The 26,290-nt window shown below is 57.7% G+C and overlaps 12 protein-coding genes and 1 non-coding gene across 16 annotated transcripts; 8 read left to right on the top strand and 5 right to left on the bottom strand.

The window, feature by feature from the left end:
* Window positions 1-117: 117 nt before the first annotated feature.
* SDRG_10749 (hypothetical protein) lies at window positions 118-363 on the top strand (the record flags this gene model as incomplete). The annotated part of the gene is made up of 1 exon (XM_008616756.1): window positions 118-363. The coding sequence occupies one exon, from the start codon at window positions 118-120 to the stop codon at window positions 361-363; it is 246 nt and encodes an 81-aa protein (XP_008614978.1).
* Window positions 364-502: 139 nt separating this feature from the next.
* Window positions 503-1,941, top strand: SDRG_10748 (hypothetical protein). Its single transcript, XM_008616755.1, has one exon. It carries the CDS (start codon window positions 562-564, stop codon window positions 1,864-1,866), a length of 1,305 nt encoding a protein of 434 aa, XP_008614977.1. The 5' UTR covers window positions 503-561; the 3' UTR covers window positions 1,867-1,941.
* Window positions 1,942-2,042: 101 nt separating this feature from the next.
* On the top strand, window positions 2,043-6,946 carry SDRG_10747 (the record flags this gene model as incomplete). Of its 2 annotated transcripts, XM_008616753.1 has the most annotated exons (30): window positions 2,043-2,233; window positions 2,283-2,420; window positions 2,466-2,552; window positions 2,600-2,654; window positions 2,707-2,737; window positions 2,781-2,822; window positions 2,870-2,974; window positions 3,024-3,080; window positions 3,126-3,192; window positions 3,240-3,568; window positions 3,616-3,698; window positions 3,746-3,845; window positions 3,901-4,138; window positions 4,184-4,302; window positions 4,358-4,410; window positions 4,457-4,608; window positions 4,654-4,760; window positions 4,805-4,890; window positions 4,938-5,030; window positions 5,084-5,168; window positions 5,218-5,345; window positions 5,387-5,531; window positions 5,579-5,703; window positions 5,751-5,898; window positions 5,942-6,277; window positions 6,320-6,395; window positions 6,435-6,526; window positions 6,575-6,643; window positions 6,691-6,705; window positions 6,753-6,946. In XM_008616753.1, the coding sequence occupies exons 1-30, from the start codon at window positions 2,128-2,130 to the stop codon at window positions 6,816-6,818; spliced, it is 3,333 nt and encodes a 1,110-aa protein (XP_008614975.1). In that variant the 5' UTR covers window positions 2,043-2,127. The 2 variants fall into 2 exon arrangements, with proteins under 2 accessions (XP_008614975.1, XP_008614976.1); XM_008616754.1 differs by lacking the exon at window positions 2,043-2,233 and having other exon boundaries at window positions 2,267-2,420; window positions 6,753-6,818.
* SDRG_10746 (hypothetical protein) lies at window positions 6,159-9,264 on the bottom strand (the record flags this gene model as incomplete). 3 transcript variants are annotated; one of them, XM_008616751.1, is made up of 8 exons in its annotated part: window positions 8,725-9,264; window positions 8,196-8,672; window positions 7,535-8,140; window positions 7,288-7,483; window positions 7,183-7,245; window positions 6,710-7,139; window positions 6,521-6,654; window positions 6,159-6,480 (listed from the first exon to the last, which is right to left on the bottom strand). In XM_008616751.1, the coding sequence occupies exons 2-6, from the start codon at window positions 8,469-8,471 to the stop codon at window positions 6,862-6,864; spliced, it is 1,419 nt and encodes a 472-aa protein (XP_008614973.1). In that variant the 5' UTR covers window positions 8,472-8,672; window positions 8,725-9,264. The 3 variants fall into 3 exon arrangements, with proteins under 3 accessions (XP_008614973.1, XP_008614972.1, XP_008614974.1); XM_008616750.1 differs by having other exon boundaries at window positions 6,521-7,139; XM_008616752.1 differs by lacking the exons at window positions 6,159-6,480; window positions 6,521-6,654; window positions 8,725-9,264 and having other exon boundaries at window positions 6,862-7,139; window positions 8,196-8,471.
* Window positions 9,265-9,638: 374 nt separating this feature from the next.
* Window positions 9,639-10,720, top strand: SDRG_10745 (hypothetical protein). The gene has a single exon (XM_008616749.1). It carries the CDS (start codon window positions 9,745-9,747, stop codon window positions 10,417-10,419), a length of 675 nt encoding a protein of 224 aa, XP_008614971.1. The 5' UTR covers window positions 9,639-9,744; the 3' UTR covers window positions 10,420-10,720.
* A 309-nt stretch (window positions 10,721-11,029) lies between these two features.
* SDRG_10744 (hypothetical protein) lies at window positions 11,030-11,520 on the top strand. Its single transcript, XM_008616748.1, has one exon. The coding sequence runs from the start codon at window positions 11,037-11,039 to the stop codon at window positions 11,457-11,459; it is 423 nt and encodes a 140-aa protein (XP_008614970.1). The 5' UTR covers window positions 11,030-11,036; the 3' UTR covers window positions 11,460-11,520.
* A 328-nt stretch (window positions 11,521-11,848) lies between these two features.
* SDRG_10743 (hypothetical protein) lies at window positions 11,849-13,799 on the bottom strand. The gene is made up of 3 exons (XM_008616747.1): window positions 13,444-13,799; window positions 12,645-13,400; window positions 11,849-12,591 (listed from the first exon to the last, which is right to left on the bottom strand). The coding sequence occupies exons 1-3, from the start codon at window positions 13,784-13,786 to the stop codon at window positions 11,963-11,965; spliced, it is 1,728 nt and encodes a 575-aa protein (XP_008614969.1). The 5' UTR covers window positions 13,787-13,799; the 3' UTR covers window positions 11,849-11,962.
* Window positions 13,800-14,116: 317 nt separating this feature from the next.
* On the top strand, window positions 14,117-14,189 carry SDRG_10742. Its single transcript has one exon. It is a non-coding gene; the product is annotated as a tRNA-Arg (tRNA).
* A 1,635-nt stretch (window positions 14,190-15,824) lies between these two features.
* SDRG_10741 (hypothetical protein) lies at window positions 15,825-17,133 on the bottom strand. Its single transcript, XM_008616746.1, has 7 exons — window positions 16,999-17,133; window positions 16,757-16,946; window positions 16,575-16,706; window positions 16,455-16,526; window positions 16,338-16,400; window positions 16,150-16,281; window positions 15,825-16,101 (listed from the first exon to the last, which is right to left on the bottom strand). The coding sequence occupies exons 1-7, from the start codon at window positions 17,100-17,102 to the stop codon at window positions 15,937-15,939; spliced, it is 858 nt and encodes a 285-aa protein (XP_008614968.1). The 5' UTR covers window positions 17,103-17,133; the 3' UTR covers window positions 15,825-15,936.
* An 852-nt stretch (window positions 17,134-17,985) lies between these two features.
* SDRG_10740 (hypothetical protein) lies at window positions 17,986-19,819 on the top strand (the record flags this gene model as incomplete). The annotated part of the gene is made up of 10 exons (XM_008616745.1): window positions 17,986-18,087; window positions 18,138-18,377; window positions 18,424-18,558; window positions 18,604-18,659; window positions 18,708-18,818; window positions 18,863-18,970; window positions 19,020-19,257; window positions 19,303-19,377; window positions 19,432-19,633; window positions 19,683-19,819. The coding sequence occupies 10 exons, from the start codon at window positions 17,986-17,988 to the stop codon at window positions 19,817-19,819; spliced, it is 1,404 nt and encodes a 467-aa protein (XP_008614967.1).
* A 10-nt stretch (window positions 19,820-19,829) lies between these two features.
* SDRG_10739 (hypothetical protein) lies at window positions 19,830-21,259 on the bottom strand. The gene is made up of 7 exons (XM_008616744.1): window positions 20,940-21,259; window positions 20,785-20,895; window positions 20,639-20,737; window positions 20,402-20,590; window positions 20,252-20,343; window positions 20,004-20,203; window positions 19,830-19,954 (listed from the first exon to the last, which is right to left on the bottom strand). The coding sequence occupies exons 1-7, from the start codon at window positions 21,246-21,248 to the stop codon at window positions 19,878-19,880; spliced, it is 1,077 nt and encodes a 358-aa protein (XP_008614966.1). The 5' UTR covers window positions 21,249-21,259; the 3' UTR covers window positions 19,830-19,877.
* Window positions 21,260-21,612: 353 nt separating this feature from the next.
* SDRG_10738 (hypothetical protein) lies at window positions 21,613-22,787 on the bottom strand. Its single transcript, XM_008616743.1, has one exon. The coding sequence runs from the start codon at window positions 22,757-22,759 to the stop codon at window positions 21,686-21,688; it is 1,074 nt and encodes a 357-aa protein (XP_008614965.1). The 5' UTR covers window positions 22,760-22,787; the 3' UTR covers window positions 21,613-21,685.
* Window positions 22,788-23,292: 505 nt separating this feature from the next.
* Window positions 23,293-26,270, top strand: SDRG_10737 (hypothetical protein). The gene is made up of 3 exons (XM_008616742.1): window positions 23,293-23,651; window positions 23,692-24,126; window positions 24,178-26,270. Exons 1-3 carry the CDS (start codon window positions 23,349-23,351, stop codon window positions 26,113-26,115), a joined length of 2,676 nt encoding a protein of 891 aa, XP_008614964.1. The 5' UTR covers window positions 23,293-23,348; the 3' UTR covers window positions 26,116-26,270.
* Window positions 26,271-26,290: the final 20 nt, after the last annotated feature.

Here is a 26,290-nt window from a genome sequence, read left to right as displayed (position 1 = left end):
ACGCCAGCGGCGTATCCGGAACGTTCTTTGCTGCTACGCCAACAAATTGATTCATTTTACTTTTACTCACTTTCTCATTTGCTCATGGCAACACAAGTCCAGTGCATGATGCCGACAATGGCGACGACGACGCTTCCGAGCACGCCGAGCGCGACCGAGCTGCAAGCCATCGTCCAGCGCATCACCAACCTCTCAAGCGAAGCGCTGCTGGGGCTCCTCCAGATCATTGCGCAGTGCGAGCCGTCGTGGCAGCTGTGGCAAATGGACTTTGTCGACGAAATTCAGCTCGACTTGGAGGCGATGCAGCCATTGACGCTGCAAGCGATCGCCATGTACCTCGAAACGCTCTCGTACGTCGCCTAGATGGCGTCGACTTATTTATAAAATTTGAAATTAAACTCGTACTAGTACACTACACAGAGAGCATAGTTCGCGCTATGAATAGCGCGCCAACTTCAACGACAATGGCGTTGAACGCAAATAGCGGCGAAATGGCGGTCCGCCTCAACCGCCTTTTGCAAAGCACGAGGGCGACGTGGGACACAAACCAACTTTGCTAGCATGGCCGTCACGCGCGCGGGCTCGGTCGTGGACCTTAGCCAAACGATCGAGTTCTTACCCGGGAAGCTCTACTACGTGGCCGTCGCGTCGCAGCCCAAGGCCAAGGACAACACGATCTTCTTCTCGATCGACACGCAGCTCGTGTATTGGAACTACTGCCTCGACTTTGGCCCGCTCAACATTGGCCACGTCTTCCGCTTCAACGACATCATCGCCGAGCACTTGGCGCACGCCGCGAAAACCAACGCCAAGGTCGTCTTTTACTCGAGCACGAATGGCCAGCGCCGAGCGAATGCCGTCTGCATTCTTTGCTGCTGGGCCATGCTCTTCCAGAAGCTCGACGCGGCTACAGCGTATGCGCCGTTTGAGCGCCAGACCTTCCCGCCCTTCCATGACGCAACCGATTTCGAGTGCTCGTACGACCTCAGCGTCAAGAACGTGCTCGACGGCCTCGAGCGCGGCATGAAGAGCAACTACATTGATGTGTCGACCTTTGACGTCGACGAGTACCAGCACTATGAGAAGGTTGAGAACGGCGACTTGAGCTGGGTCTCGCGCAAATTTATCGCGTTTGCGGGCCCGCACAACAAGTACTCGAACAAGAACGGCCAGATCACGCTGCCGCCGGAGCACTACATTCCGTATTTCAAGCAGAAGAACGTGACGCTGGTCGTGCGCCTCAACGACAAGTGCTACGACAAGAGCCGGTTCGTCGCGGCGGGGATCGACCACCTCGACCTGTACTATCCCGACGGCACGAACGCCCCCATGTCGATCATCAAGCAGTTCATTGAGGCCTCCGAAAAGACGCCGGGCGCGGTCGCGGTTCACTGCAAGGCCGGACTGGGCCGCACCGGCACGTGCATTGGCTGCTACATGATGAAGCACGAGCAGTTTACGGCGCGCGAGGTCATTGGCTGGTTGCGCCTCTGTCGCCCCGGCAGCGTCATTGGCCCGCAGCAAGATTTCATGGAAGAGATCCAGGACATTATGCGCAACGCCATCAACTCGGCAATTCCGTCCGACGAAACCGAGGAGTCGACTTCGATCCCGAAAGGCGGTGCGGCGTCACCCGGCCGGTTCCGCAGCGAAGGCAGCAGCATCCTCACGAGCCTCGGCGACATGCGGAAAGCGGGCATCAAGGTGCTCATGCCCGGGAAAGGACTAAGCCTCGGCCGCCCGGCGCCCAACAAGAAGACGACCATCAACCCGCAAGGTGACTACCTCATTGCGCAGAAGCAATCCAACAGCCCGCCGCAGTCGCCGGCGCGATCGCCGCCCAAGTCGCCGCTGCGCCCGAGATAAGCTAGAGTCAAGAGCATTCTATAGATTTAGATATCCTACCTAACTCCCTTGATGAATCCTCCATTATTGAATCAACGGTGCGCCATGCCACGCGCGTAACCGGGACAGTGTATTTGACGGTATTTGAAACAAAATGTAAATTCTGTATTATGGACATTTGAAACTTGTATCCACATAGAAAACGCAAGTCACGATCTTGACAGTGGAAGAGTTACCGGGATCGCGCGATATCGCAACCGGCCGGCGCGGACGACCCCCTTCATGCAGCTCACCCAGCTCCACGTGACCAACTTCAAGAGCTTCCGCGGAAGCCACGCGATGGCCTTCTCCCCCGGTGTCAACTGCATCACGGGGCCGAACGGAGCAGGTCGGGACGAGCGCAACGAGGGGCGCCTCGACCATGCTCCATGATGTAGGCAAGTCGAACCTCCTCGAGGCCATCTGCTTCGCGATGGGCAGCAGCGTCCTCGCCACGTTTCGCGTGAAGCAGTGGAAGGACCTCCTCAACTGCGCCGAGAAGGAAGCTAGCATCAAGCTGACGCTCACGACTGCAAGTACGTCGTCTCGTCCGCAAGGATACGAGGAAGTCATGGGACTAGGCCAGGGAGAAGCCTCGGTCGGCGTGACACTCGCTCCGTCGGGGCATCGCGTCTACTACGTCAACAACCGCGCCAAGGCCAAAAAAGGTACATTGGCAGTGGTGGCGACGGGCCATGATAGACGCTGGGTGTAGAGTTGAAGCGCTTCCTTCGCGCTTCCTGTGGCATCAACATGGACGTCTCCCTGTGGTACATGCATGCTCACTGCTTCAAGTAGCTCACGACCTGGTACGACGAGCAGGCTCATCCAGCAAAACCTCGTGCACAAGATGGTATTCCCAGCAGCATCCCTCACATGTATGAACCGAGTTGTAGGCCTTGAAGAAGGAAGACGAACTTGCCTCGTACCTCTGTGAGGTCTGCTTCGCTCTGCAATGTATCGATGTGTCGTCAAAGCGCTGTAGGCAGCAGGCACCAAGTACTTTCTCGAGTGTCGTCAAGACGCCAGCCTCGCGATCGCCAAGTTCAAGCCGACGCTCGCTGCAATCCAATCAAGCATTGCCCACTTGGTAGGCACAACGACTACATTGGATGGCAGTATACCCGTCGTGGTTCTAGGAAGCAACGCTGCAGCACCAAACTGCCGCGTTTACGCGCAAGGTGGACCTTCAAAAGGTATACGTACCCCTCCCGAGAGCGCAGTTCTTCACGTGCTTGCAGCTCACACATGCAATCGCGCTGCAAGAAGCGTCGCTCCAGCGGCTTCAAACCGAGAAGCGCCAGGCCCGTACAGCAAGACGTGGGTGGTGGTATCGGGTTGTCATTTATCTCTAGTGGAAGCCGAGGCGGCGCGAGCGCTGGCCACCATCACCGACCACATTGAAACGTGCCAAGCAGCGCTGGATGATTTGCATGGCCAACAGCATGCAATGCAAGACGAGCTCACTCGACTCGTCAAGAAAACGCCACCGAAGTCCCTCGACGTGATTGAGAATGCGATGGAGCGGTGCTCGTCAACCATCGAAGAGGTCAAGTATGTCCTTGCGGCAGCAACAGCCCAAGAAACGACGCTGCAAACCCAACTTGAAGCCATGCGTCAAGATCACGATGTGGCGCGCCTCGAGCGGGATGCAAGCCGAGACTCCATGGACACGCAGGAACAGGTACATGACTCTTATTGTCGGATGTTTAGTTGAAGGTTTTTGCACAGATCATTGCCAAACTGACATTCGAGCGGCGAGCACTTGCCTGGTACTCGAAGCTCGTGAAAGACGCGCAGCCTTGGACAGCTCCGTATGTGGTCCATACACTTCATCCTCTGAAATCTGAGCATGACATAGCGATACAACGAGTTGCATTCGCAAGTCGCTTGAAGCAAAAATGGCGGACGCCAGTGACGTGCCGCTAGCATCGGGCTCTGCAAATCGTCTCGCAGAGAACGTGAGTGCAATTGAGTGGTGCGTGTGGGTTCATTTCGCAAACATTTCTCACGTAGGGGGTTGCTATGGAGACGATGCGCGCAGAGCTCGCTCAGCTTGAGACGGAAATGGATGACCTGCGTCAAAAGGCCGCACACGCAGACCGCGCGGCGCTGAAACGTGCTCCTACAAGCACTATTCCAAACGATATGGACCGTCTTCGACGAGAGCTGCAGCAGCAGCAACAAACGTACGCTGACCATGAGATGCGCCACTTCCCAGGCCTTCACGCGCAGCCACCGCGCCAAGGATCGGGTGCGTCAAGCGTCGGATGCTTTATTCTCAAATTTAAAACTATAGGGGACTACGGGGCCTTGGTGTCGCTCTTTCGACTCCAGCCGCACCTCTCGGCGTGGTGGCCAGCTTTGGGTCTCGTTCTTGATGGACAACTTCTTCACCGCGTATGCGATACGGCAGAGGTATGGATGGCATCGATAGCACACCCGAATATGACGTCATGTATCGGTTTACTAGACGGCAAAAAGCATTCTGAACGCACATCACCGGCGTTGTGGTCTCTTGATCTGGTACATCTGCAAACACAAGCCTTGACGCTAAACTCTGTGACACAAGGCCCCTCGCGCAGCTTCAAGTTCGTCCGCGCGCGTGGGATTCAAAATGGAGCCAGCTCCAGCGCGAGTTTGGGGATCGCATTCTCGATCCTCTCCAGCTCTTCTCGTCAGATTATGATTGTGCGTTGGAGCTTTGGCCTTGCTATCGTCGAGGTAAGCCGTCTATCTCCTGTTGCGTTTCCAGCGCACACACATTAGCCCTTGGGGCGTGGCTCTTCGTGGACTCGGATGCGACTGCCAAGCACATTCTTCAGCGATTTGGCATTCCATGTGTCACCAAGACACTCAACATGCACAGCTCCGGGGTACATTTAGCAAACGGCTCCATCTCACCTGCTATGAGCTGTAGGTGCTGACCGGAGGGAGCAGCCCTGCCCAAGCCCGATCCACGGGTCTTTTGAACGCGGTGCAGCTGCATGCGCTTTCAGATCGCGTGTGCGTCCTGCTCAAAGTCTTGTTTGGAAATCATTTCTTTGTCGTAGGTCGCTCTTGCGTCGTCGGGAGGCCGAGCTGCTTCAACGCCATGACGACCACGAGCAGGCAATGCGACACCGTGACGAGCACGCTCGCATTCAGTACGTTGCCGTCCAGAGTTGTTGGATTGGAATAGCATTCCATCGCGCATCAGGAACACGATTCAGCAACTGGAGCACGAAAAGTCCCTCGTCCAGGCGCGTTGCGCACAGCTTGACGAGGAGCATATCGAACTCAAGGTATGTCATGTTGTGCTACTGGAATTCTTTCGTGATGTGTCCACGACAGCGAGACGCAAAAGCAGCCGTTCACCATCAGCTCCAGCGCAGAGTCTTTGTGGACCTCGGCACGAGTCGCACAGCCTTTTGCAAAACGACGACGCCCGACTGGCACCAAGAACTCGCTCGTGTGCTCGCGTAGGTTGTGTGTCGTGTGATGGGACTTGATACTTCTCTAGCTCCCTTCAAGCGAAAAACGACCAACTGCACGCTTTGGAGCACGAACGACGCTTCCAACAAGCCAAGCTTCGCGCAGCAGGCGAGCGCTGTGAGACACTTGCAGAGGAAGTTGCGGATCTGGAGCAAGCGCTTCACGACGCCAAGGTTATCTCGTTTCCAGATAGCTGACAGCATTGACCAAGTACGACTAGTCGTACGTGCTTCAGCACCAAGACAAGCTCGGTACGCTGGAGCAAGAGCGCGCCGACCTTGAAGTGCAGCTTGGTGCGGCCAAAAGCCAGCACGAGGTGTATCGGACCTTGCTGCAAGACAAACGGTATTCGGCTCGTCAAAGGATATACATATTCATCAGAACAACCCAAGTCAACTGGACATGCGGGTGGCTCTCGAAGAAGAAGAGCTGCTCCAATGGAACGAAAAAAAGGCGGCGCTGGTTGCTACTTCTCTGCCACGACAGCGACCCTCGTCACGCCTACAAGGCACGAGCACGACCGCACGATCCAGCGCCGAGGTACTTGTGTGTGTGAAAAAGAGTGAGCTGCACGATTGCATAGATTCTAGCTGAAATGGAGGCGACGGAGACCGAATTACAGCAACTGCAGGCACGCTCGACGCGGCTGGTGAACGACCGATCTCTGGAGCATCAGCACGTGAACGCCGAAGTGATTGCTCGCAAACAACACAAGCTCGTCGAGTGCCGCGACCACGCGGCCAGCATCGATGTTTCGATTGCCAACCTTGAGACTGGTATCTCGGTGACTTCGGATCTCAGCGCCAAAGTCCAAGAAATCGCCTTTGCAAGTGTCGGCGCAACGTTCGAAGCCATCTTTTCTCGCCTCGTACCGCTGAAAAGCGCCACATTGCAGGCCACCCGAGCGGAGGCCCTCGAGGTATCGACACCCAAACGATGCACCTTTCTTATGCTGGCGTAGTGTGGGCTCTACTTTTCCGTCAATGGATCACGCCAAACGACGCGCGAGCTGTCGGGCGGTCAACTGACACTGCTGGGTACGCCGCTATGTGAAGGTGCAACTTAGTCGTTTGTAGGACTGGCCTATGTGTTTGCGCTTGCACACTACAGCGCATCGCCTCTCTACATTCTCGATGAGATCGACGCGGCATTGGACGAGCACAACCAGGTCTTTCTTTACTGATCCCAACACGCACAACGTACATGCTGCTGGTAGCTTGTCGTTGCCGACTTGATTTGGGCGCACTTTGGCCAGAGCCAAGTTTTTTGCATCTCGCACCACGAGGTACCCACTCTCTACTCGGAGCTCGGTCCTATCACAACGTGTCGTAGAGCGTGCATGCCAAGGTACCTCGGCGGTATTATTTGTGGTGCTGTACGGAGGTCATTTCCAGGCGACAACACTGCTCAAGGTCCGAAAAGACGCTGCGTCGACGTACGTCGAGGTTGTGCGCAAGTAGCAACATGCAACGCAAAATCAAACGAGCGTGGATTCGACGTTGCTTACGCACAGCGCGCCTCGTCCTTCTTGGCGGCGGCAAAGTCGCGCTCAAAAGCATACGGCGGCGACTCGTCGCCGGTCGGGATCTTGGGCTTGCCCGTCATGTAGTCAGCGACCATGTTCTGGAACCGATGGATCGTCTCTTCAAAGCGGAAGGTCATGCGGCCGCCCTTGTAGTTCTTGGCCTTGATGCCGACCTGGACGCGCTCGCAGATCGAGAGGTCTTGGTTGTTGGTCATGTCGTAAAAGTCCCACATCTTCTGGAGCTTGGCCTCGGCATCTACAATACGTCAGTATCATCGACAGAAGAAGCTCGCGCGTACCCGGTGCGTCATAGACGTTGGGGTGCACGAGCAGCTCGGCGTGCTCCGTCGTCGTATTGGGACCTGTCGACATCCGTGAATATAAATATCAAATATCTTCGCTACCCGTGGGCTCAAGCACGACGCAGTAGACGCCGTGCGGCAAGAGAAAATAAAACGCGTTGGGAAAATAGTGGTGGAACCACGCTGTCACTTGGTTGACGCCGGAGAGCCCGGGCATCGGCGGCAGCAGGTCCAAGTCCAGCGGCGTGCCCCCGTTCGTCAACGGCGACGTCACAAACCCAATGTACGAGCCCGTGCCCTGCACCGTGCATCGTAGCAATAAGAATCGAGATCTTAGAGTTGTCGATACCTGGGCGCGATGGTGGTCGTCGACGCGCGACACGTCACAGAGCTCGGGGTGCACGGCCGGAAGGTGGTAGTACTCCATAAAGTTCTCGGCGAGGAGCTTCCAGTTGCATTGCACCGGGATCGTGCTGCTCTTGTACGAGACGAGGTCGCTGAACGGGTACTCGACCAGCGTTTCGTGGAGGTCGCCGAGGTACTCCTTGAGCGGCGGCGCGTCCCCGCTCACGTTGGCATACACAAACGGGCCAAACGTATCGATGCGAACCGGTAAAAGTCCGTAGTCTTTCTTGTTGAAGTTCTTGACGCACTCGGTCGAAAACGCCGCCTTGACCGCCGGCGTCGGCTCCTTCTCGTTACCAAAGTCGACTTCGCTCGAGACGCCGTCGCCCTTGAACATGGGCGTGGCCAAGAGCCGGCCGTCGAGCGCGTACCCCCAGCGATGGTAGGGGCAGCTAATGACCGGGAACCGACCGTTCTTCTCGACGAGCTGCGCGCCGCGGTGGCGACACACGTTATAGAAGCCACGGATTTCGTTGTCCTTGGCGCGCGTGACAATGATCGGCTGGCCCGCGGCCGTGGCCACAATCGTGTCGCCGGGCTGCTTGAGCTTCTACAACCATCGCCCATGTACACTAAGACATGCACAGCGAGGGCAAAAGACGCACCTCGGTGTAGCCAACGATCTGCCATCCCTTGGCGAAGAGGCGCTCGAGCTCCTTCTCATGGTACTCGGCGGATTGGTACGTCTCGGGGTTGATGGTCGTCGCTTCGAGCACGGGCTTTCGCAGCTCGGCAAAGTAGCTTTCCTGCGTGAAGCGCGATGGCGTAATCGACTGGACGTTCTCGAGGTCCAGCGTCGCGCGCTGGCCCGTGTGGCGACCCATGGAGCTCATCGCCGCCCGCTGCGGCCATGCGCGCTTGGCGAGCGCTCGGCGGAACATGGCAAAAAGAAAGTACTGGCGCTTGAGCTTTCGAAGATCTTAAACTTCAAGCACGCTGATTGGTCAGCCGAGTATCTTGATTCCAAATCAGGCACCGTGCACACGTTGCGCCGAATTGTGTCCTGAGATAAGGCCTTCTCCTAATGCAACAAAAATAGTGTGGTTGAAGCAGGTCCAAGGCTTCTCTCGTGGCACCACCATCTAAATCGTCACGTGAAACAGCGTCAATAATACGTTGGTGGAACTAGCCTACATCGTCGTAAAGGAGATATCTATGAGCTCTGAGTCGTAGCACTTCGCTTATGGGTTGGCTCCTGCCGCGGGCTCGCATCGCACACTATTATCGTTTACAGCAAAGAGCACACATCAGTTTGGCCTTTGCTCCTCCAACCTGTGACGTCAGCGAACGCTTGTTCACTGCGGTATCACGTCGCCGTGCGCCATGAACAAGCCTGGCAGCTCCGGCACGTTGCAGGAGCAGCATTCCGAGAAGACGTGATGCGCGTGGGACCGCCTATCGAAATGCTCGCCGAGTGCTAGTAACCGTGTGAAGAAGCTTGTGGCGTCGTGCCACGGTGCAACCGAATTCTGCAGTCCTCGTCCGGCGTTTCAGCGTCCCGCGTGATCCCCGAAACGACGCTCCTCTACACGCACATGATGTCTGGGCAAGGCGGCGTACTGACTGCAGTGGCGGCGCGCGAGAAGATGCATTTGCAACCTCCAATTGGCACGCGGCGCGTGGCGCTCAGCGGCGGCGAAATCGGCATGATCCAAGATTCGCGGTTTTTTCACGCGCCCCGTTACGTCGCCGACTTGGGCTTTGTATGCGTTGCCACGTGTCTCTGACCAAAAAAGATCGAAAATAAAATAAAATAAAATCGAGCCAGCGGCAAGAAGCCGGATCAGACGACACCGGGCGCATTATATTGTATGCTCTTGGAATTTGTATGCGCGTCGGTGCCCATGGGTTTCCCACCGTGTGAAATACACGTCGTCTTGGCTTTTGTATGCTGTAGAAAACCGCGCGGTGCGCAAACACGTGAACCTGTGGCAACGCATACGTCGCCCATCTGTCGACAATATCGAAAATGTCCTCCTATGGGTTTATAGAGGTATCTCACAGTACAACGCAGGCGTCCAATGTATGGAAAGAAAAAATCTATTTGTTTGCAGAGGTCTTGGCGGGCGGCAGGCCGGAGACCTGCATTCTGCCGCGTCGCCGTCGAAAGTGTTTCTCAGTGCTTGAAATTCTCGCGTGACCATCCTGGACGCCATGCTCCTGCTCCAAGCCGTCGACGACATCTCGATTGCCGAGAGCCTCATGGCCTTGACCAAAGCCTCGGAATCGCTCTCGTCCGCAGAGACCGAGTCCAACTCGGACTCGGACGTCGAGCCGCTGCTCGTGTCGCTGCGCCGCGCCAAGCCCGACGCGACGTCGTCGCTCAAGCATCTCACGCGCCTCGCCGACGAAGAGTTCAAGATCCTTAGCAGCCCAACGGGCATTGACGAGTCGTGGTGCATTGACACGATGCGCAAGATGGAGCAAGGCCTGAAACGCATGAAGGTCGAGGAGCTGCACCTGGGCGCGAGTAGCGTCGAGGCCAAGCCGACGCACCACCACCGCCGCAACGGCCAGCTCATCGTGCTCGACAAGGACAGCGAGTGCGATCTGCGGCTGCAAGCGCACCAGCGCGACCGCAAGCTCTCGGTCTCATCATGGTGCTCGAGCGACAGCGACCAAGGCACGAAGCGCATCGGCAGCTACTCGCCCGAAGACCGCGCCGAGCGCATCCAGCGATACCTCGAGAAGCGAAAGCACCGCACGTGGGGACGCAAGATCAACTACGGCGTCCGCAAGAACTTTGCCGACTCGCGCCTCCGTGTGAAAGGCCGCTTTGTCAAGAAGGAAGATGAAGAGCTGCTGTGTCTCTATCTGGGCATGACCTAAGCCGCAACGCCGCGCGTCGTCATGCTGGACGACGGAATCCAAGCCGCCCGCACCGCCACCTCTTCGTACCTCCTTCTCTCGTCGACGCGTCGCCTCCGCCGACCCCGCCCAACGAGCACCACCACCACTAGCAAGACCTAGCAGTAGACCCTTCTGTAGCCGTAGTCGTAGTCCAACCGTAGTAGATTTATCTTCCTGTGTTTTCAATCCAAAGTCTTGGGCTGCGACCTCGCAAGCCTCGTCGACCCGAGGTAAACAGCCAGAAGGTGACGTGGAGACGCGAGAAAGGCTTTGAAACGGTTGCAATCTTGTCGATCATTTTTGAACCACTGCCTCCGCAGCCCGAGTGTACACCTGTTGGTCGATCACCACCCACGTGCATCGTCTGCACTCGCCTAGCTCAACGCCAAGGCGTACGGCGTCTTCGTCTTCCTTGGGTGTTGAGCCGCTAACTGTGCCTGCTTGTCCCAAAGCTAGCGGATTACATCCAAAGATCGCGTTCGAGATTTTGGATCGCGGCTTCCGGATTGGCTTCGAAATTCCGGATGCGGGCCAATCGGCGGCTTCGAAAAAAGCCCAAGATCTCCATAGCGGTCCATTTCCAATTCTGCACTGCGATGCCCAAGAAGGTCCTGACGCCCGAGGAGGCCGAGGCGCGGCGCCTCCGGCGCAACGAGCAGTGCAAGCAGTACCACATCAAGAACCGCGAGCGGCGCCTCGCGTACAAGCGCGAGAACCACGCCAAGAACAAGGCCCACCGCCTCCAAAAGATGAAGGAATGGCGCGAGAAGAACAAGGAGCGCCGGAACGTCTACTTCAAGGAGTGGTGGCGCAAGAACCGCGCTAAGACGTTTGCGCCGAGCGGTACCGACTCGGACGACAGCTCGAGCTCGACCAACCTTCTCATGCTGAGCGAAGTCGCGCTCCAGGTCAAAGTCGAGTCGCCGCTTTCGTCGTCCGACGACGACGTGCGGAGCAAGACCGTGACCAAGCTGACGTGCTACCTCAAGAACGAGACGCTCTACTGCCCATTCGTGTAGACGCGCGCGTAGAAGACGGATGCATAGTTGTCGATCGTAATTTAATCTCTTTTGCTGCGTGCGCTCTTCTCTGCGTCTGCCTCATATGCTATGTGAGACAACGCAAGCGCATATATGCACAGTGTAGCGATCGGCTGAGCTTGGACAAGCGACGGCCGTCGGTAGCTCATGCATGTACCTGTCAACTTCATGCAGCTGCTGGCGACGATCTTGACCGGCCGCGTTTAAAACGACCATCATCATTCTACGATTGCGATCTTCGCACAAGCTTCTTCTTCAACTTGCAACGTCGTGGTTAGCGCGTAGCGAAATCTCCATACTGTCCGGCCATCGGCCAAAATGAAAATGAAAATGAAAATGAAAATGAAAATGAAAATGAAAATGAAAATGAAAACCTCACGGCCGTCGAAATGCTCCACCTTATCGGCAGCATATTTATTCAAAACCAGTGATGCATTGACTAGCAAGGGCGCATACATCCATTTCGTGTCCTTGGTACGAGCCTACAGGGCAGGACACGACGTGCCCTGAACGTCCTTGAGGTAGCCGCCCACGACCGAGGCAGCGACGTCATGCGAGTAGCAGCCCGTGGCGTTGGACGCCGCGAGGTACGCGACATGGTTGCCCGAACCGCCGACGAGCGAGTCCATGTACGCATCGGCTTGCTGGCGAATCGCGACCGTCGCATCCGAGAGGCCGAGGCGGAAGGCCGAGGCGTCGCCGGTCGACGTCGTCGCCTTGATGAACGCGTGATCGATCGTCGTGTTGAGCCGGAACCCGTCGGCGGCGAGAGCTTCTGGGTGGTTATTGCGCCGCACGGCCGGTAAGACCGGGGCGTGCAGCGAAGCACCTTCGGTCGAGTACGTCACGTACGTCGTGTTGCCAGTAAACGGGTACTCCTCTTTCGTGACGCGCTTGAACGCTGGCGCCCCCGATGACGTGATCGTCGTCGTCGTCGTCACGGTCGTACGTTGGTCAAACCACTGCGTCGACGCGTTGTTGGTGTACACTTGGTCGTTGTAAAAGGTGTAAGCGGATTCGACCGAGTACAATTTGGTGCCGCGCGACGTGGTGATGCGAGTCGAAATGGCGTTCTGACGCGTCGCCGTCGTCTTGATCGTCATGTCGAGACCTATCCGAGCACGATATCTCAATCTCAATTTCAAAAAGCGCTGGAAACCATACCGTGGACATCGGCGACGACCTTGGGCACGACCGCGGCCGGAATCATTTGGCTCTGCACGACTGCCTGCGTCTGGTTACCAGCCTTGTCGAGGTACACGAGGAGGTTGCCAGACGTCGGCCAGTAGTCGAGGCCGTGCCCGACGCTAAAGCTCACATTGTGGGCCTTCCCGTCGACAAAAATGCCAAGGAAGGGCGTCAAGTCCACGAGGTACGTCGGTGCTTCAAACGCGCCGGTCGCAACGACCGGGCGCCACATGTACGGCGAGATACCGCCCGTGTAAATGAGCGGGAACGGCCAGAAGGTGCTCACAAGCTTGCCGTCAACGAGCACTTGAAACTCACGGAACGCTCCGTTGCCGCAGTTGGTCTGGAGCGGCTCCTTGTACTCGTTGGGCGGGTTGGTGTAGTAAAACTCGTCGCACCCGTGGTGGCTCGTAAAGACTTCAAGGAAAAGCTGATCGAGGTTGCGCGGAAGCGTAGCGAGGCCGCCGCTGGGTGTCGACGGCTGCACTTGGAACCAGCCGTACGCCCCGTTCTTGTTGGAAATGCTCAGCACACTGTCAGGCTGCAGCGGCGCCGATCGAATGTCGCTGCCGCAGGCGTCCTTGGGCTTGTAAAACTCGGCCGTCACACTCACGGTGAAGCTACTCGTGTACGTCTGGTCGACGACGTTATCAAGAGCAACGACGACGTTGCCGCCCGCCGCCAAGACGTCCTTGTAGTGTGAGACGTCTTTGAGCACCTCCCACGTCGCACCTACATCGTGTGAGCAGGTCGAAAAATATTGCAGCAAAAACACCTGTCTTGCGGCTTGGCTCCTGCGTCGTCGTGCGGAGGAGCTCAAAGCCGTTGGCCCACACGGCAGCGATGCGGTCAAATTGCCGACCGGCAGGCACCGATGCCGACCAGCGCAGATACACGAACGAGTTGGCCGGGTCGGACGCACACGCGGGGATCGGGAACGCGCCTTGGTACGGCTTCCCGTACGAATGGCCAAAGACATAATTGTCCATGAGCACCACCTTGCACGCGGGGGTGTCGTAGTGCACTTGGTTGGTGTTGACGGGCAGCGTCACGTCGATCGACGCAATGTTGTCGGCCGCGAGAGCGACCGCCGCCAAGGTCGCGAGGCGGAACAACATCGTTCACAACGTGGCAAAAGAAAGAGTGAGCCCGTTGGGACCGAACATCCTCGTCTGGTCACTCGTGCGACTCGACAACCTTTCTCTGATTATAAACCCGAAGATCGCAATCTGATTTCCATACGGTACCGTTGTGTGGTGACGAGAGTCGCTCTCACGCTAGGCTCTCACGGACGCAGTAGCGAGGTTCTGCGGAATAGAATGCAACGTCGCAAGCGACAAACAAGACCATGACACTTTTGGCCACAGACACGCTGCCTTGAATATTTCAACTTTACATAGACTATGTTTTAAAATCATGTGGCATGTGTACTTTCTTCGAACATATGGGTCCCCATGGCCTAATGGATAAGGCGTCGCTCTCCGAAGGCGGAGATTGCGGGTTCGAGTCCCGCTGGGGACTATTCATTTTTGTTTTTCTTTGCAACTTCAGAATTCCGAGAAACACAGCACTCGTACTGGAAAGGGTCAATATACTGTTTATTGACCCTTGGTACTTGTAAGCGGGCGGTACCGGTACTGCATGTAGCCTCACACGAAAATCATTGGCATTGTTTACTTTTTTACATTTGGTTGCCTGTACGCTGCCGGTGGCAGGCTCCGGTGGCGGAATCCGAGCAATTCGTTCAGAACGACAGACAATCTTGGCGGCGAGAGCTGGCGGCGAGTCACTGAGAGTCCACTACACTCTCATCAAACGGTACAGTGGTGCGTGGATGCTGCAGGTCTCTTAGACATGTGCTGGCGTTGATCTGAGAATGCTCGTTTGTTTCGGCTCTGGGAAGCTCTGGGATTCAACACAGATGGTCGGGACGCAGACACTGACGCAGACGTGTTGGTACTAGGCAGTAGGTATCTTGAGACCATTTTAGGTGCAATGCAAAGGCATGTCGCCCTACCAGCAGTAGTTGAGCTGTTCGTCTCGGCTGTACACGGCGGTCGGCCGTGCCACCCGATCTCAGACGGGACGCTTCCCGACACAGTACATCACGTTGGACTGGAAGGCGGTGCGTCCAACTGTTCGAGTTGGCTGAGCGTTGCAAAGATCAGCCCACCCACTTGATGTGGTTGATTCGCCCAAATCAGTCGACTACCCTTCGCAGAACGTTATTACGCGGGCACCAAATCAAGCAGAAACTCGGGGAGCGGACGTACTGCATGTACCCAAGGACAATACCAAGGACACTCCCAAACACTGAAAGCAAGCGACCAAGTTGCCTCCACGTCTATCATTGCCAACGCCATACTGCATTTTCGCGTAAAGCGGCCTCCAAGTAATGGCCGCCTCTCGGTTTCCTGCGCCAAGGATTGAGCACTTGACACAGCAAAAGCAACCATCCAAGGGATACATGGTTTCCCGAGCTGCCGGCGACTCGACGTCTCGCGCACCTCGACGTCTGGAGCTATCACACTGTCCATGATGGAGGTCGCAAGTGACCTTTAGAATATTCTTGTCGGAGCGATTTCACAGCAAAACGCGGTGCCAAGCCAAAGAAGTAATGACTTTATCGTGTGGCTAGGAGTGGCTAGGAGGGAGAACATTGCGGGGCGCCTGCAAGTCATCATTAGGGGGTGCATCGTGTGTCTAGGCGCCGCCACATGTATATAAGAACTGGTGGTCATGTAGGGCTTGCTGCAGGTAGGAGCATGACTTGGAAATGACACTTGGCGCGAAAATGCTTCCCGAGATCCAGGTACACGAATGGGCACTGCTACCAAGCACGGGTCCAGTTGGTCATTTGTCTTGGTAAAGCTGAAAGATGCGTGGCAAGACGACATACCACGGTCGCAAACCATCGTCTGTACCCTAGAAGATTGCATTTGAAAGGGGCCACAAACAGCTCGCGTCACCACCAACACCAACGACGAAGGTAGTCTCATCGATCGAGCGACACTGGTGTATTTGGAATCGCCGCGCAAGCCTTCAGCTAATAATATTCACGACCGCCGTCGATGTCCTGCAGCGCAGCCGCAGTCGTCCTACATTCAGTTAACGGCGGCCAGGGGCACAACGGTATGCTACCCAAACAAGACCTACTCTTGCAGTAGACACCGTACCGCCGTGCGATCACGTCGCGACCGAGCGACCATAGCGTATTGGTGTCGAACGAGTAGTATTATTATTCGATGTCTACAAGCCGTCCAAGATCTTAGAGTTGCTTGGGCGACGGCACATCCTTGGCTGTTGAGGCCGCCGCAAACGACGAAACACCGAGCGTGATGACGCCGTTGTAGAGCCAATGTAGCGTAAAGCAAATCAAATATTGCGCCGGCCGGTAATAAATGCCAATGTCCTTGAGGATGGCCGGTGGCGTCTAAATGCATCGGCTCGTCATCGATCGTCGCCGCCAATCAGAGCATACCATGAGCGTTGCCACGTTGATTTCGGTGACGAGCACAACGATCTGCAGGATCGCAGCGTGGTAGAGCGCGATGAATGTGAAGCCAAACATGATCCAGCTCGGGCTGCCAATGTAGTCGAAGCGCCCCGTGTGCTATAAGCAACATGAGCGGTCTGTGAGGCTCATGCAGGCGAGTGCGCAAGCCGTACCCAAAGCACAAAAGGCACGAGCAGCATCATAATGTGCTCATAAAAGTAGTTGAAGCAGTCGCCCTACGCATTGCATAGTGAGCCATCCATCAAAGCTGTCACAAGACGTCCTCGCACCCAGTGTTCGTAGTCGCTCATGTCGGGAAAGCTCAGCGCCAGCACCGACGACCATGACATGGTCACGTACACCTACGCGGCGACATGAGCGTGATCAGGACAGAGCCAGAGTCGCAATACCTGGAACAAGAGATTGGCCGTCTTGCCGCGCGCCACGGTGAGCAGCGTCAAGAGCAGCGTGAGGGTGTGGCACGGCTGAAGCGCGTACGGCAGCCGCCACATGCCCGGCGCTAGCGCCTTGTAGTAGACAATCTATCGTGCATCGTGAGCATAAACACAGGTCATGGCGTGGACGAGCGTACCGCGATATAGGACACGCCGGTGCCCACGCCAAGCGCCAAATCGAGGGGCGTGGCCTTGCGCACGGGCCGCTGCGCCCTCCACATCGGGTGCTGGATCGCGCACTGGTAGCTGTAGATGCTCAGCGGGATGAGGATGCTCATATAGCACACAAACTCGAATGCGTGCTGCCATGGCGAGAGATACCACTTGCTACAAGATGATGCATGTAGCCTCGCGTTCGCCCATGCAGGCGGATGCGTACCTGCGGAACTTGTCAGGTACGAGCTCATTCGATGGCGTGTTGTGCTGCGGTCCGATCTGCGCAAAGATGTCGGCGATCACGTCGACGACCCGCAGGAGCACCATCGAGCTCGCGACTTTCCGAAAATGAACAAGATGCGATTGGATACAAACGCCAAGATCTGGCAACGCGAGGCTTTTTGTCCTAATTAGGCATCTCTCTATTTTTACGCCCGGCTTCTCGCGCCGCGTCATGATCTGAGCACATGGGAATCTCACAGATTCCAAGGCCATCGACCATCGAGATGGCGTCCTGCGAGGAGCCGCATGCTGCGTGCGTCTCGAGTTGCTTCTCTTGGCCAGTGAATATCGAGTGTGGGACGCCAGCGGTGACGCAGCGCCGGCAAAAGCATGACGTCGCACGCCGACCAGCAGTATCTTTTCGTACGATGCAAAGCGGACCAATCGGCGCGCAGGGATCAGTGCACCAACCAATCAGCAATGGTTGCGACAAAGTCGCGGATTGCGCGCAAGATCGCGCCGGTTGAAGTTGGCTACATAGATCAAGTGCTGAGCTGAGCACTGAACTGAGTTGACTATACAACTTGTGCATCAAGAGACTTGATGGTCTGGACCGCAAACTGCAGCTTTCAGGTTCAAAGATGCTCCAGATACGCGGCATGGTTCACATTGCACATCATTCATATTGCACAGCAGCGTCGAGCTCGTTAACCGGTGTGGCGCCGAATCAGACATGAATCTGGTCTTCTTTTCGCGCCCAGAGATACGTCTGGAATTTCGAGGGCTGCCTTTCTTACATGTGAAAGCGCGACAGGATGTACCAGAGCGTGCTACGCGCTTAGATCCATAGGAGGGCTAGTCGCATCCTCGTATTAAGCTTACTATAGTCACTAGCAAACACTTCGCTCCAATCAGCTCCCGTGCTGACCCGGTGAACTAATGATCATTGACCTTAGCAAATGCCACAATGGCATGCTATTGAAAGAGGATGTTTTTAGATCTTGAAACCGTGGGTAGCGCCAGGATGGGCCCGCGGCGCCAGCTCACGAAGGGCGAGCTCTTGACGCGCGAGAGGATTCGACAAGAGACCGTACGTGCGATACGCAACCCTCTCTCTTCACTCTAACCGGTGGCGAGCAGGATGTTCGCGTGACCCAAACCAATGCTATGCAGCATCAACTGCAGCACCTTGTCGACGTTGCAGCACCAAACGACCCGACAATCTTCCGGGGTATTTACAGCGACAAGCAGCCGTCTCTGTCGGCCTCCGAAGTGCGCGAGCTCGCAGCCATTTCAGCACCGCCACTCGGGCCCGTCGATACGACGGGCATGTACCATTTGCGGTCCATCAAACACCCGTACCCTATTCCAGGCTCCCAAGTACGGTGCAACACATTTAAGCGATCTCAAAAGAAAGGCTGGCTAGCTACGCCGAGAGAAGGAGCGCGAGCTGCAGGCGTCGGCTAAGAAGCAGCTCATTTTTCTCCACACGTCGTCGGCGTCCACCAGTCGACTTCCACCAGCCTCGTCAGCGTACGAAGACTGCTTGCACACGCTCGAGGTTCTCTTTCACGCCACATCCATATCAGCCAAAATGTGTGTTTAGCAAGGAAAGCTACACTTCTTGGCGACCAATCTCCTCGGCGTTCTCGACGACAAAGCGTACATCATGTATCAAACCATCGCTCATCCTATCGACAATGGGCGTAGAGCCGCGTTAAAAAAGGACTCGCAAGCGCGGCAACACCGGCTTGCGACTCTTCAAGGCGATATTCAAGCCGTCGAAGCGTTCTGGCGCGCCCTCCTCGAAGGCCGGACACGGTGCGAGAGAAGCTGTCCATGTAGTCGACACTGTAGTCGTGTAGCGAGGCCGTCTTGCTTGTCACGCAGCATGATTTTATCGACGTCAATCTCCCCGTCAACTACGACGCTTTGCGCAAAACCATCTCGATCGAGGCAAAAAAGAGCTTTGAGTATGTAAATGAGCCATACATATCCTGCGCGTTGATACGACTGCGTTAGCGTCGCACTCACGCCACTCATGCTGGCGGCCCGGCTGCACAACGTGCAAGTGGTCACCGCACTCTTGCAGGCCGGCGCCGACCCGCAGCTCGCAACAGCGAATCAAGACACGGCGTTGCACTTTACGTGGCGTGATGTGCCGCCACGTCAGAAGACCTTGCCCTGGGTCACCATTGCCACGCAAGCAACGGCGACGCAAGAGGTGCTTCTCACACACGGCGCCTTGGCGAATCACGCGGTATGAGCCTCGTATTGCTCACGAGGGGTGCCACGACGTTTGTAGAACACGTATGGTGTCACGGCACTGCATGAATGCGCTCGGTTTGGCCTCAAGGACGCTGTCGTCCACCTGCTTCGGGTACCTCCATCATCTGATGTATCATTCTATCGACTTACGGAATATGGAGGCTAGCACGAGGGAGACCCGCATTTACGAGACAAGTGTGGCAAGTCCCCGCTTGACCTCGCGAACGAGCATGGGCACAAGGACGTGTGGAGCTGCCTCGCAACGTTCCACACGATTGCGCGCGTCCGAACCGAGTGCGAAGCGATGCGCGACGCCAAGGCTCGCTTCAAAACGCCTGGCCTCTTGAGCCACGCATGGTCACCTCCACGTAGGCCACACCTCTATGTCTCTTTTGTGGGGCTTGACACAATACGTAGCCGACCAGCTTCTCGCCAACCTGAAGCTCGCGTCGCACCGCGCCAAATACCTCAAGGGCAACTACATCACGCAGGCTGGCGCGCTCATTTTGGCCGACGACCCGCTCGAGACATGGACGATGCGGTCGTCCTCATAACACCCGACAGTTGGCAACACCACAACTCGTTTGTACATATACACGGACAAGAAGCGCACTAGGCGGCACAGCAGCTGTAGAGACTCGAGACAACATGCTCCATCCACGCTTTGAGCTGCGCTGCGTCGGCTTGACCTATATGACACGTTGTGCGATGACCAGAGAACAACGCTTGCGGACGTACACCCGAGCAGCAGCGGGAGGATACCGCCGGCGCCGACCTGCTTGTACCGAATGTACTCGCAGATGCGCGTGTCGTCGCCGTCGGGCGTGACTTCAACCCAGCACATGACGTGCCACTGGAGAACGTCGTGTTGGAAGACGTCACTGAACGGCGTCTCGAGCGTCCGGTAGACGATGACGTGCTTGTCAAAAAAGTCATATCTACACATGATGGACGTCCGTAGTGACAAGTGGTACACGGTTCGATACCGGTGCTGCACCACGTTGAGCGCAAACGGCGCCGTGTCGTCGCAAAAGTAGACGCGCGTGCAGCACGTTGCATGATCCAGCGTTTCAAGCCGCTACGCCATCGCCCATGCAACAGTGAGGTGGCAGGTGCGAGAGAGCGCGAAGATTTACTTGGGCGATGCGCGTGTTGGGCACGTTCTGCGTGCTTTCGCCGGTGAGGCGGCGCCAAATGGCGTCCGCGGTGTCGCTGGGCGAGACGCCTTGGCGCCGCGAGCATCGAATGACATCGACGTGCGCAATGTCAGTCTGTGACGCGTTGAGCGTCACGTGGCATCGGTTCTCCGACTCGGTCGCGCGTTCCTACGAGCTCGTAACTTTGAGTTCGACTCGACATACGCAGAAACGTACCCACATTGAGCGTACATCGCCGTGCACACCCTCGTGCAAATGCGCGTGAAGCATGCGGTAGATGCTCGAGCGCCAATCGTCCTTGGCAAGCGCGAGGTTCTGGACATGAATATGAGCCGATGGCGGGACCTTCGAGATGGACCGACCATGTGGAAGAGCGTGCGCTGGTACGACATGACGAGGTTGATTTGGTGCCGAAGGCTCTCGCGAAGACTCTGGTTGAGGTGCATCGCGGCCGTGTTGTGTTCTCGGAGCTCCTACGATGACGTGAGCAGCCACGAGGATGGCGAGCCACGTGTACTTTGGCCGTCGCGGACCAGCGCGCAATGGCGTCGCGCTCGGTTGGCAGCTCTTTCTTACGCCGACGTTCTTGTTGGCGAAGAAGGAGGCGGTCGCGGTCGCATCCAAGCCGATGCGCGAGCTGCGCAAGGTTCGTCGCTTCGTCCTTGAGCCGCTTGCGGTACTGGACCTTGCGCGCTCGCTCCCGCTGCTTGAACTCTTCGCTGCTCCGAGCACCGCTCGAGACACATGCCGATTCGTCCAAAGCGTCCGGAAAGATCATGAGGTCCAAGAGCGCGCTCTCGTCCAGCATCCATGTGCCCGTCTCCATCGCGAAAATGCACTGCGACTTTGACGCGTTGAAGCATCGAGTCAGCATGTTTAAACAGCATATGCGACGTGATTATACTCCGTTTGACACGGGCATCCTCGCTCTTCGAGACGAAATAGGACGTGGTGCACTTGTCTCTGGGTTTCACTGCGGTCGGGCATGACGCCGTGTGGGCAGGCGCCGTTGCATGCAAGTTCCTTCGCCGCTGCACAAGTTCACGTAGCGTTTAACGTGCCGACGTTGTACATAAACGTGGATTAACCTAGCGCCTATTGACCACCATTTGGCCAATCAGAACGTAGGTTACTGCTCTAAGATTGCCACGATGCATGGCAACCAGTACTCGGGCATGATGACTCAGGGATGCTAGTACAAGTTTTTATATTGGAATTTCAGAGTATGCAGAGACGCCGTGGAGCAGCCTCGAGGACTGGCCTTTACCAGCCCATCTTGGCTCTGCCGTTTTCCATTCGGACGGGAAGCTTTCGCTTGGTCGGGCGGAGCTTGCCCTCTTGGTTGGACTCATAGTCGAGCTTCCGGAGCACCTTGTGCTTCTTGCCCTTTGGCTTGAGGTTGTACATCTCGACGTAATCGACCTCGTCCTCCTCGACCTCGTCTCTCTTCTTCTTCGCTGCCGCCTTTCTCTTGCTCATCTTGCTCACGATCTCACTGTCGTCGACGTCGTCGGCCTTGGCTTTCTTGACGGGCTTTTCCTTCTTGGGAAAGTTGCTCTTGTCGCACAAAAGCGCTTCGATGCTCGCGAGCACAGTCGGGGTCATGGGCACGATGGTCGGCGCCGCCGTCCACTGCTCCGGCGTCCAATCGCCGCAGGTAGCAACCGCAATCGACGAATCAAAGACGACCGTCGTTGTCGCCGCGCTTGTCGTAAAGACGAGCGTCTCGCACTCGAGCGACACCTTGTAGCCCGGGAACGAGCATCGGTCAAAGACAAGCGTGCCCAGGTGCTTGAAGCCCGCCGCCGCAGCCGCCGCGATAAAGTCGGCGCTCTGGCCGAGCGGGCACGAAATGTGGATCTGGCCATTGTTCTCCGTAATGCGCACGTGCTCGAAGAAGACTTCGGCGTCGTCGACGTTGGGGAAGTTCCAAATGACACAGTCAAACGTGCCAAAATCGCCTACGTCCGCCATCGCCGACTCGAAATGGACCTTGTTGTCGAGCTTCTTGACGCGCTTCGAGGTCTCGGGGTACGTCTTGAAGATCGTCGCCTTGGCTTCGGCTAGCATGACATGCAGCGACGCCACATGCGAGCGAATCGACCATGCAAACGAGAGCGACGGGTCCTGCACGACGAGCGTGCTCATGCTCGGCGACAGGAGGACTGGCGACGGGCGGACCTCGAAGGCCGAGCGCGGGCAGAGCTCCGGGCGCTGGTTGGGCTCCATGTCCGGCGTGCCATGGACGAGGATCTTGTAACAGCACGGAACGCACTTCTTGCGCAGCGCGCACTCGAGCGTACTCGTCGGCGTGAAGAGGCTCGCCGTGTTGCGCATGAGATTGCCGTTTGAATCGCAACGATTGGTTCCCACCAACGATTGGCCATGCGAATGCACCAATCAGCGTCCATGTCGGAAGATCGCAACCGCGTGCATCATGCTCTGCGCCTGGATCTGCCCTCAATCAAGGGTATATAAGAAATACATCTCTTATATACCCTTGCCTCAATCTACCCACGTACCAGCATCGTCTTCGCAACCAACCGCTGGATCTTGACGGACGCATCGCGCCGGCCGCGTCCTCCAATATGACTAGTATGGTAATGCTTGCGGCTGCACCGTACTTGTTGATGATCGCATATCGAAGATGGACGGCCGCGGAGGGCTCGGCCGTTGGACCGTGGAATGGCTGTTCACAGGCAACCGCGGCGGCTCGACCAGACACGGCGGGTGTAATTCCCGCGCGTCGTGTGTTCCCACTGGCCCCATCGTGATGCGGGTCGCAAAGAAGGAATGACCTGGGTGTTGCCCATACAAGGTGCCCATGAAAACCGAAGTTCGAAGTTCGCGTGCCACTTTTTTGTCGAAGCCGTCGTTGACGCGGCGACGCCATTGCACCTCTCCTACGTTCTCGCGCAGGTTGACAATGTTTGGCGGCACGGCTGTGACGGGCCAGCACCAGCTCCTCAGCGGTACATCGCAGCTCGCCAAGAAGTACCATCAGATGAAGCACGGTGACGGCAGCAGCGGCGTGGACCGGCGACGTGGCACGTCGGTCCTTCCGGATGAAGCGGCTGATTTGCGCACGCTTGGCGACGAGAGCGCGCGGGCGCTTCTTCAGCAGGACGCCGACGCGCAGGCCTCGTACACCAAGCTTACTGAGCACGACAAGCTCGCGCTCTTTGAAGTTGCTACCGACACGTACTACGCCGTCAAGGGCGTCATCACGGTACACTTGCTCCGACTCGCACTCCGTTGACATAGCGTAGGTACACACGTGCCTCTCGGAGGTTATGCAAATGCTCAACACCAAGAACCCGGAGCAGTGGAGCGACGTCATGACCCGCTTCCTCGGGCCCATGCACACCTCGTCGTGCCTCTGGTACCGAGACCGGTCCGTGCGCAGCGATGACTATGCGACGTCGGTCCACACCCTTGTGGTCAACCCCGCCGCGCTCAACACTGTGAGCGAGCGCAACGCGACGGACCGCGAGCCCCGGGAGTTTTGCTACCTCCGGTACTCGGACTACTTTGAGCTCAGTGAGCACAGCATCGAGCGCACGCTGCCCGAAGATGTGGTGCGACCGACGCTCCGCGGCGTCTCTATCTGGGAGTCGGTGTCGCTGCTCGATGGCCCCAAGGATGCAACCGGCAGCTTTCACCGCAGCGGCTTTATCGTCGAGCCGACGCACGTCGTCAACACGGTACCGTTAGCGATAGTCGTCCTTTCTATCTCATCGGAAACGTCGTCATAGGTCAAAGTGTCATTTATGTTGACGTCGACAGCGACGGCCGCGCGCGACCTCTCGCACCACTCGAGCAGCCGCCACATGAGCAACGCCAGCTACCGCGTCAGGACAGCTGCGGACGCCTTTTTCCTCCAGCGCCTCGTCCGGTCGACGATAAACCACTTTAGCAGCGCACTCATGGACCAGCGCATTCCGACCGACCGGCTGCTCGCCAAGGAGCTTTGGAGCGACGGCAGCATGTGCTGTCTCTGTCTCAAGAACTTCACGCTCTTCCGGCACAAGCACCACTGCCGCCTCTGCGGCGACGCGGTCTGCACGTCCTGTTCGATCAACCGGCACCGGCCGACCGACCGCCAAGACATTCGCGTCTGCGGCGCGTGCGTCGACGGCAACCCCGCCAACATGATCCGCGCGTCCAGCAAGCTCTACTCGCAGGAGAACATCCGCGCCAAGCAGCTGCTGCAGGCGTCGCGCAACAGTACGAGCGCGCTCCAGTCGAGTCGCCACCACAGCGAGTTTCGGTCAGTGCGGGGCCACTCGGCAGTCTCGTCCCTCGGCCCGCGCCCGATCGAGACCAAGGACGTCGAGGACGCGCCGGCTGTCATGGACCCGCTGCACTTTGCGAGCCAGCGCACGTTTGTCCTCGAAGAGACGACGGACGAGCCGGTCAAGCCCGACTTTCGCAAGACCAAGTCCGAGTCGCGGCTCAAGGTCGACCACGTCAAGAGCGATGCGTTCGCCTTTGCGGCGCAGCAACCTGGGACGCCGCCGGCGCGCCGGCATGACCGTCCGTACCCGCGGGCGTCGTTCGCGCCCCGGGGCAAGCGACCCGAGCCCGACGCGCCACCGGCATCGTCGTCGTTCCGGGACCACTTTCACCAGCACAAGCACCGGTCGACGCCCGAGCCGGTGCAGCGCGCGCCGCCCGAGCACCGCCAAGCACCGCCATCCGAGCACCGTTCGGCACCGCCGCCCGAGCACCGACCAGTGCCGCAAGACGAGCCAATCCTCCGGCACCAGCAACAGCGCATGCACACGAGCGCGGAGGGCAGGCACCGGCAGCACACGCAGCACCGGTCGGTGTCACCCACCGAAGCGCCGATGCAGCGGACGTCGCCTTTGGAGCGTCGGTCGCCGCCGGACAACTCGCCGGCGCACCCCGAGCCAGAGCCAGTGCCCTTCGACGCGCGACATCCGTCTGCCTACTATGCAAAGCAGCCGCAACCCTTTCAGGGACGCCAACCGCAGACGACGATGCAGTGGAACGACCCGCGACCGGCGGCACCGTCCTGGGCCGACCCGCTCACGCCGCTCGACTCGGACTATATCACCGAGTCCAGTCCGCTCTTGTACCCGCTGAGCTTTCGCAACGGCAACGAGTGGCCCGATGCGCCCGAGACGGCGTTCGAGGACCTTCGGCTGCGCAAGGCGCACGAGCTCGACTTGCTCCGGCGCCGGGACGAGGTCCAGCGCTACGTGCAGCTCGCTTGCAAGGCGCTTGCGTGCCCCGTGGGCGCGATCACGGTCGTCGGCGGGTCGGCCGGCCTCCTCATCGCCAAGGTCGGCGTCGGCGCCGACACCATGCCTCGCCACATCATGCTCGAGTCGCACGCCATCACGTCGCGGTCGCCGCTCATCGTGCTCGACTGCCGCGACGATCTGCGCTTCATGGCCAACCCGCTCGTGAGCCACGGTGAGGTTGGCATCCGTTTCTACGTTGGCCTGCCGTTGTGCACGTCGGACGGCTGTGTCATTGGTGTCCTCTCGCTCGTCGACACGACCGCCCGTTCGCGGGTCCGGAAGAGCGACCTCCAAGCCGCGATGCAGGTGGCCACCACGGTCATGCGCCGCTTCGAAGACATGGCGCTCCACGACGAGGGCCAGTACCATCCGCACGCACGGGGCTATGGCCGGCCGGCGTCGCCCGACCTCGACCTCGATTGATGAGAGCGTCGTTGCCGTAGTACAGTACGTGGCGTGGTAAGCAGCATGAAGCCGATAGAAGCGAGTGCGTCGTAATGCTTGCGCTGCCACCTTGGGTGGCTCGGCTTGGGCGCTGCTTGTAATACAATACAAACATTTAATTCGTCGCCTTGCCAGCAGCGTGGGTGGTCCTATT

The sequence above is a fragment of the Saprolegnia diclina genome, assembly GCF_000281045.1.
Source record: "Saprolegnia diclina VS20 unplaced genomic scaffold supercont1.37, whole genome shotgun sequence".
Classification (NCBI taxonomy): domain Eukaryota; phylum Oomycota; class Saprolegniomycetes; order Saprolegniales; family Saprolegniaceae; genus Saprolegnia; species Saprolegnia diclina.
Note: the sequence above shows the minus strand (reverse complement) of the source record. Positions and strands in the feature narration are given on the sequence as shown.

Bases quoted from the DNA above. Each gene is read 5' to 3' on its own strand.
- SDRG_10745 (XM_008616749.1), top strand. From the start codon at position 9,745: ATGCTCCTGCTCCAAGCCGTCGACGACATCTCGATTGCCGAGAGCCTC.
- SDRG_10738 (XM_008616743.1), bottom strand. From the start codon at position 22,759: ATGCGCAACACGGCGAGCCTCTTCACGCCGACGAGTACGCTCGAGTGC.
- SDRG_10744 (XM_008616748.1), top strand. From the start codon at position 11,037: ATGCCCAAGAAGGTCCTGACGCCCGAGGAGGCCGAGGCGCGGCGCCTC.
- SDRG_10737 (XM_008616742.1), top strand. From the start codon at position 23,349: ATGTTTGGCGGCACGGCTGTGACGGGCCAGCACCAGCTCCTCAGCGGT. The intron at 23,652-23,691 runs GTACACTTGCTC...GACATAGCGTAG, and splicing joins CCGTCAAGGGCGTCATCACG to GTACACACGTGCCTCTCGGA. The intron at 24,127-24,177 runs GTACCGTTAGCG...ACGTCGTCATAG, and splicing joins CGACGCACGTCGTCAACACG to GTCAAAGTGTCATTTATGTT.
- SDRG_10739 (XM_008616744.1), bottom strand. From the start codon at position 21,248: ATGGAGACGGGCACATGGATGCTGGACGAGAGCGCGCTCTTGGACCTC. The intron at 20,591-20,638 runs GTACGTTTCTGC...ACGAGCTCGTAG, and splicing joins GCGATGTACGCTCAATGTGG to GAACGCGCGACCGAGTCGGA. The intron at 20,204-20,251 runs GTATCGAACCGT...CATCATGTGTAG, and splicing joins CTCAACGTGGTGCAGCACCG to ATATGACTTTTTTGACAAGC.
- SDRG_10741 (XM_008616746.1), bottom strand. From the start codon at position 17,102: ATGGTGCTCCTGCGGGTCGTCGACGTGATCGCCGACATCTTTGCGCAG. The intron at 16,947-16,998 runs GTACGCATCCGC...ATCATCTTGTAG, and splicing joins GTACCTGACAAGTTCCGCAG to CAAGTGGTATCTCTCGCCAT. The intron at 16,707-16,756 runs GTACGCTCGTCC...GATGCACGATAG, and splicing joins CCGGCGTGTCCTATATCGCG to ATTGTCTACTACAAGGCGCT.
- SDRG_10743 (XM_008616747.1), bottom strand. From the start codon at position 13,786: ATGTTGTTCCGCCTCGCGACCTTGGCGGCGGTCGCTCTCGCGGCCGAC. The intron at 13,401-13,443 runs GTGTTTTTGCTG...CACACGATGTAG, and splicing joins GGAGCCAAGCCGCAAGACAG to GTGCGACGTGGGAGGTGCTC. The intron at 12,592-12,644 runs GTATGGTTTCCA...GTGCTCGGATAG, and splicing joins GGTCGTCGCCGATGTCCACG to GTCTCGACATGACGATCAAG.
- SDRG_10748 (XM_008616755.1), top strand. From the start codon at position 562: ATGGCCGTCACGCGCGCGGGCTCGGTCGTGGACCTTAGCCAAACGATC.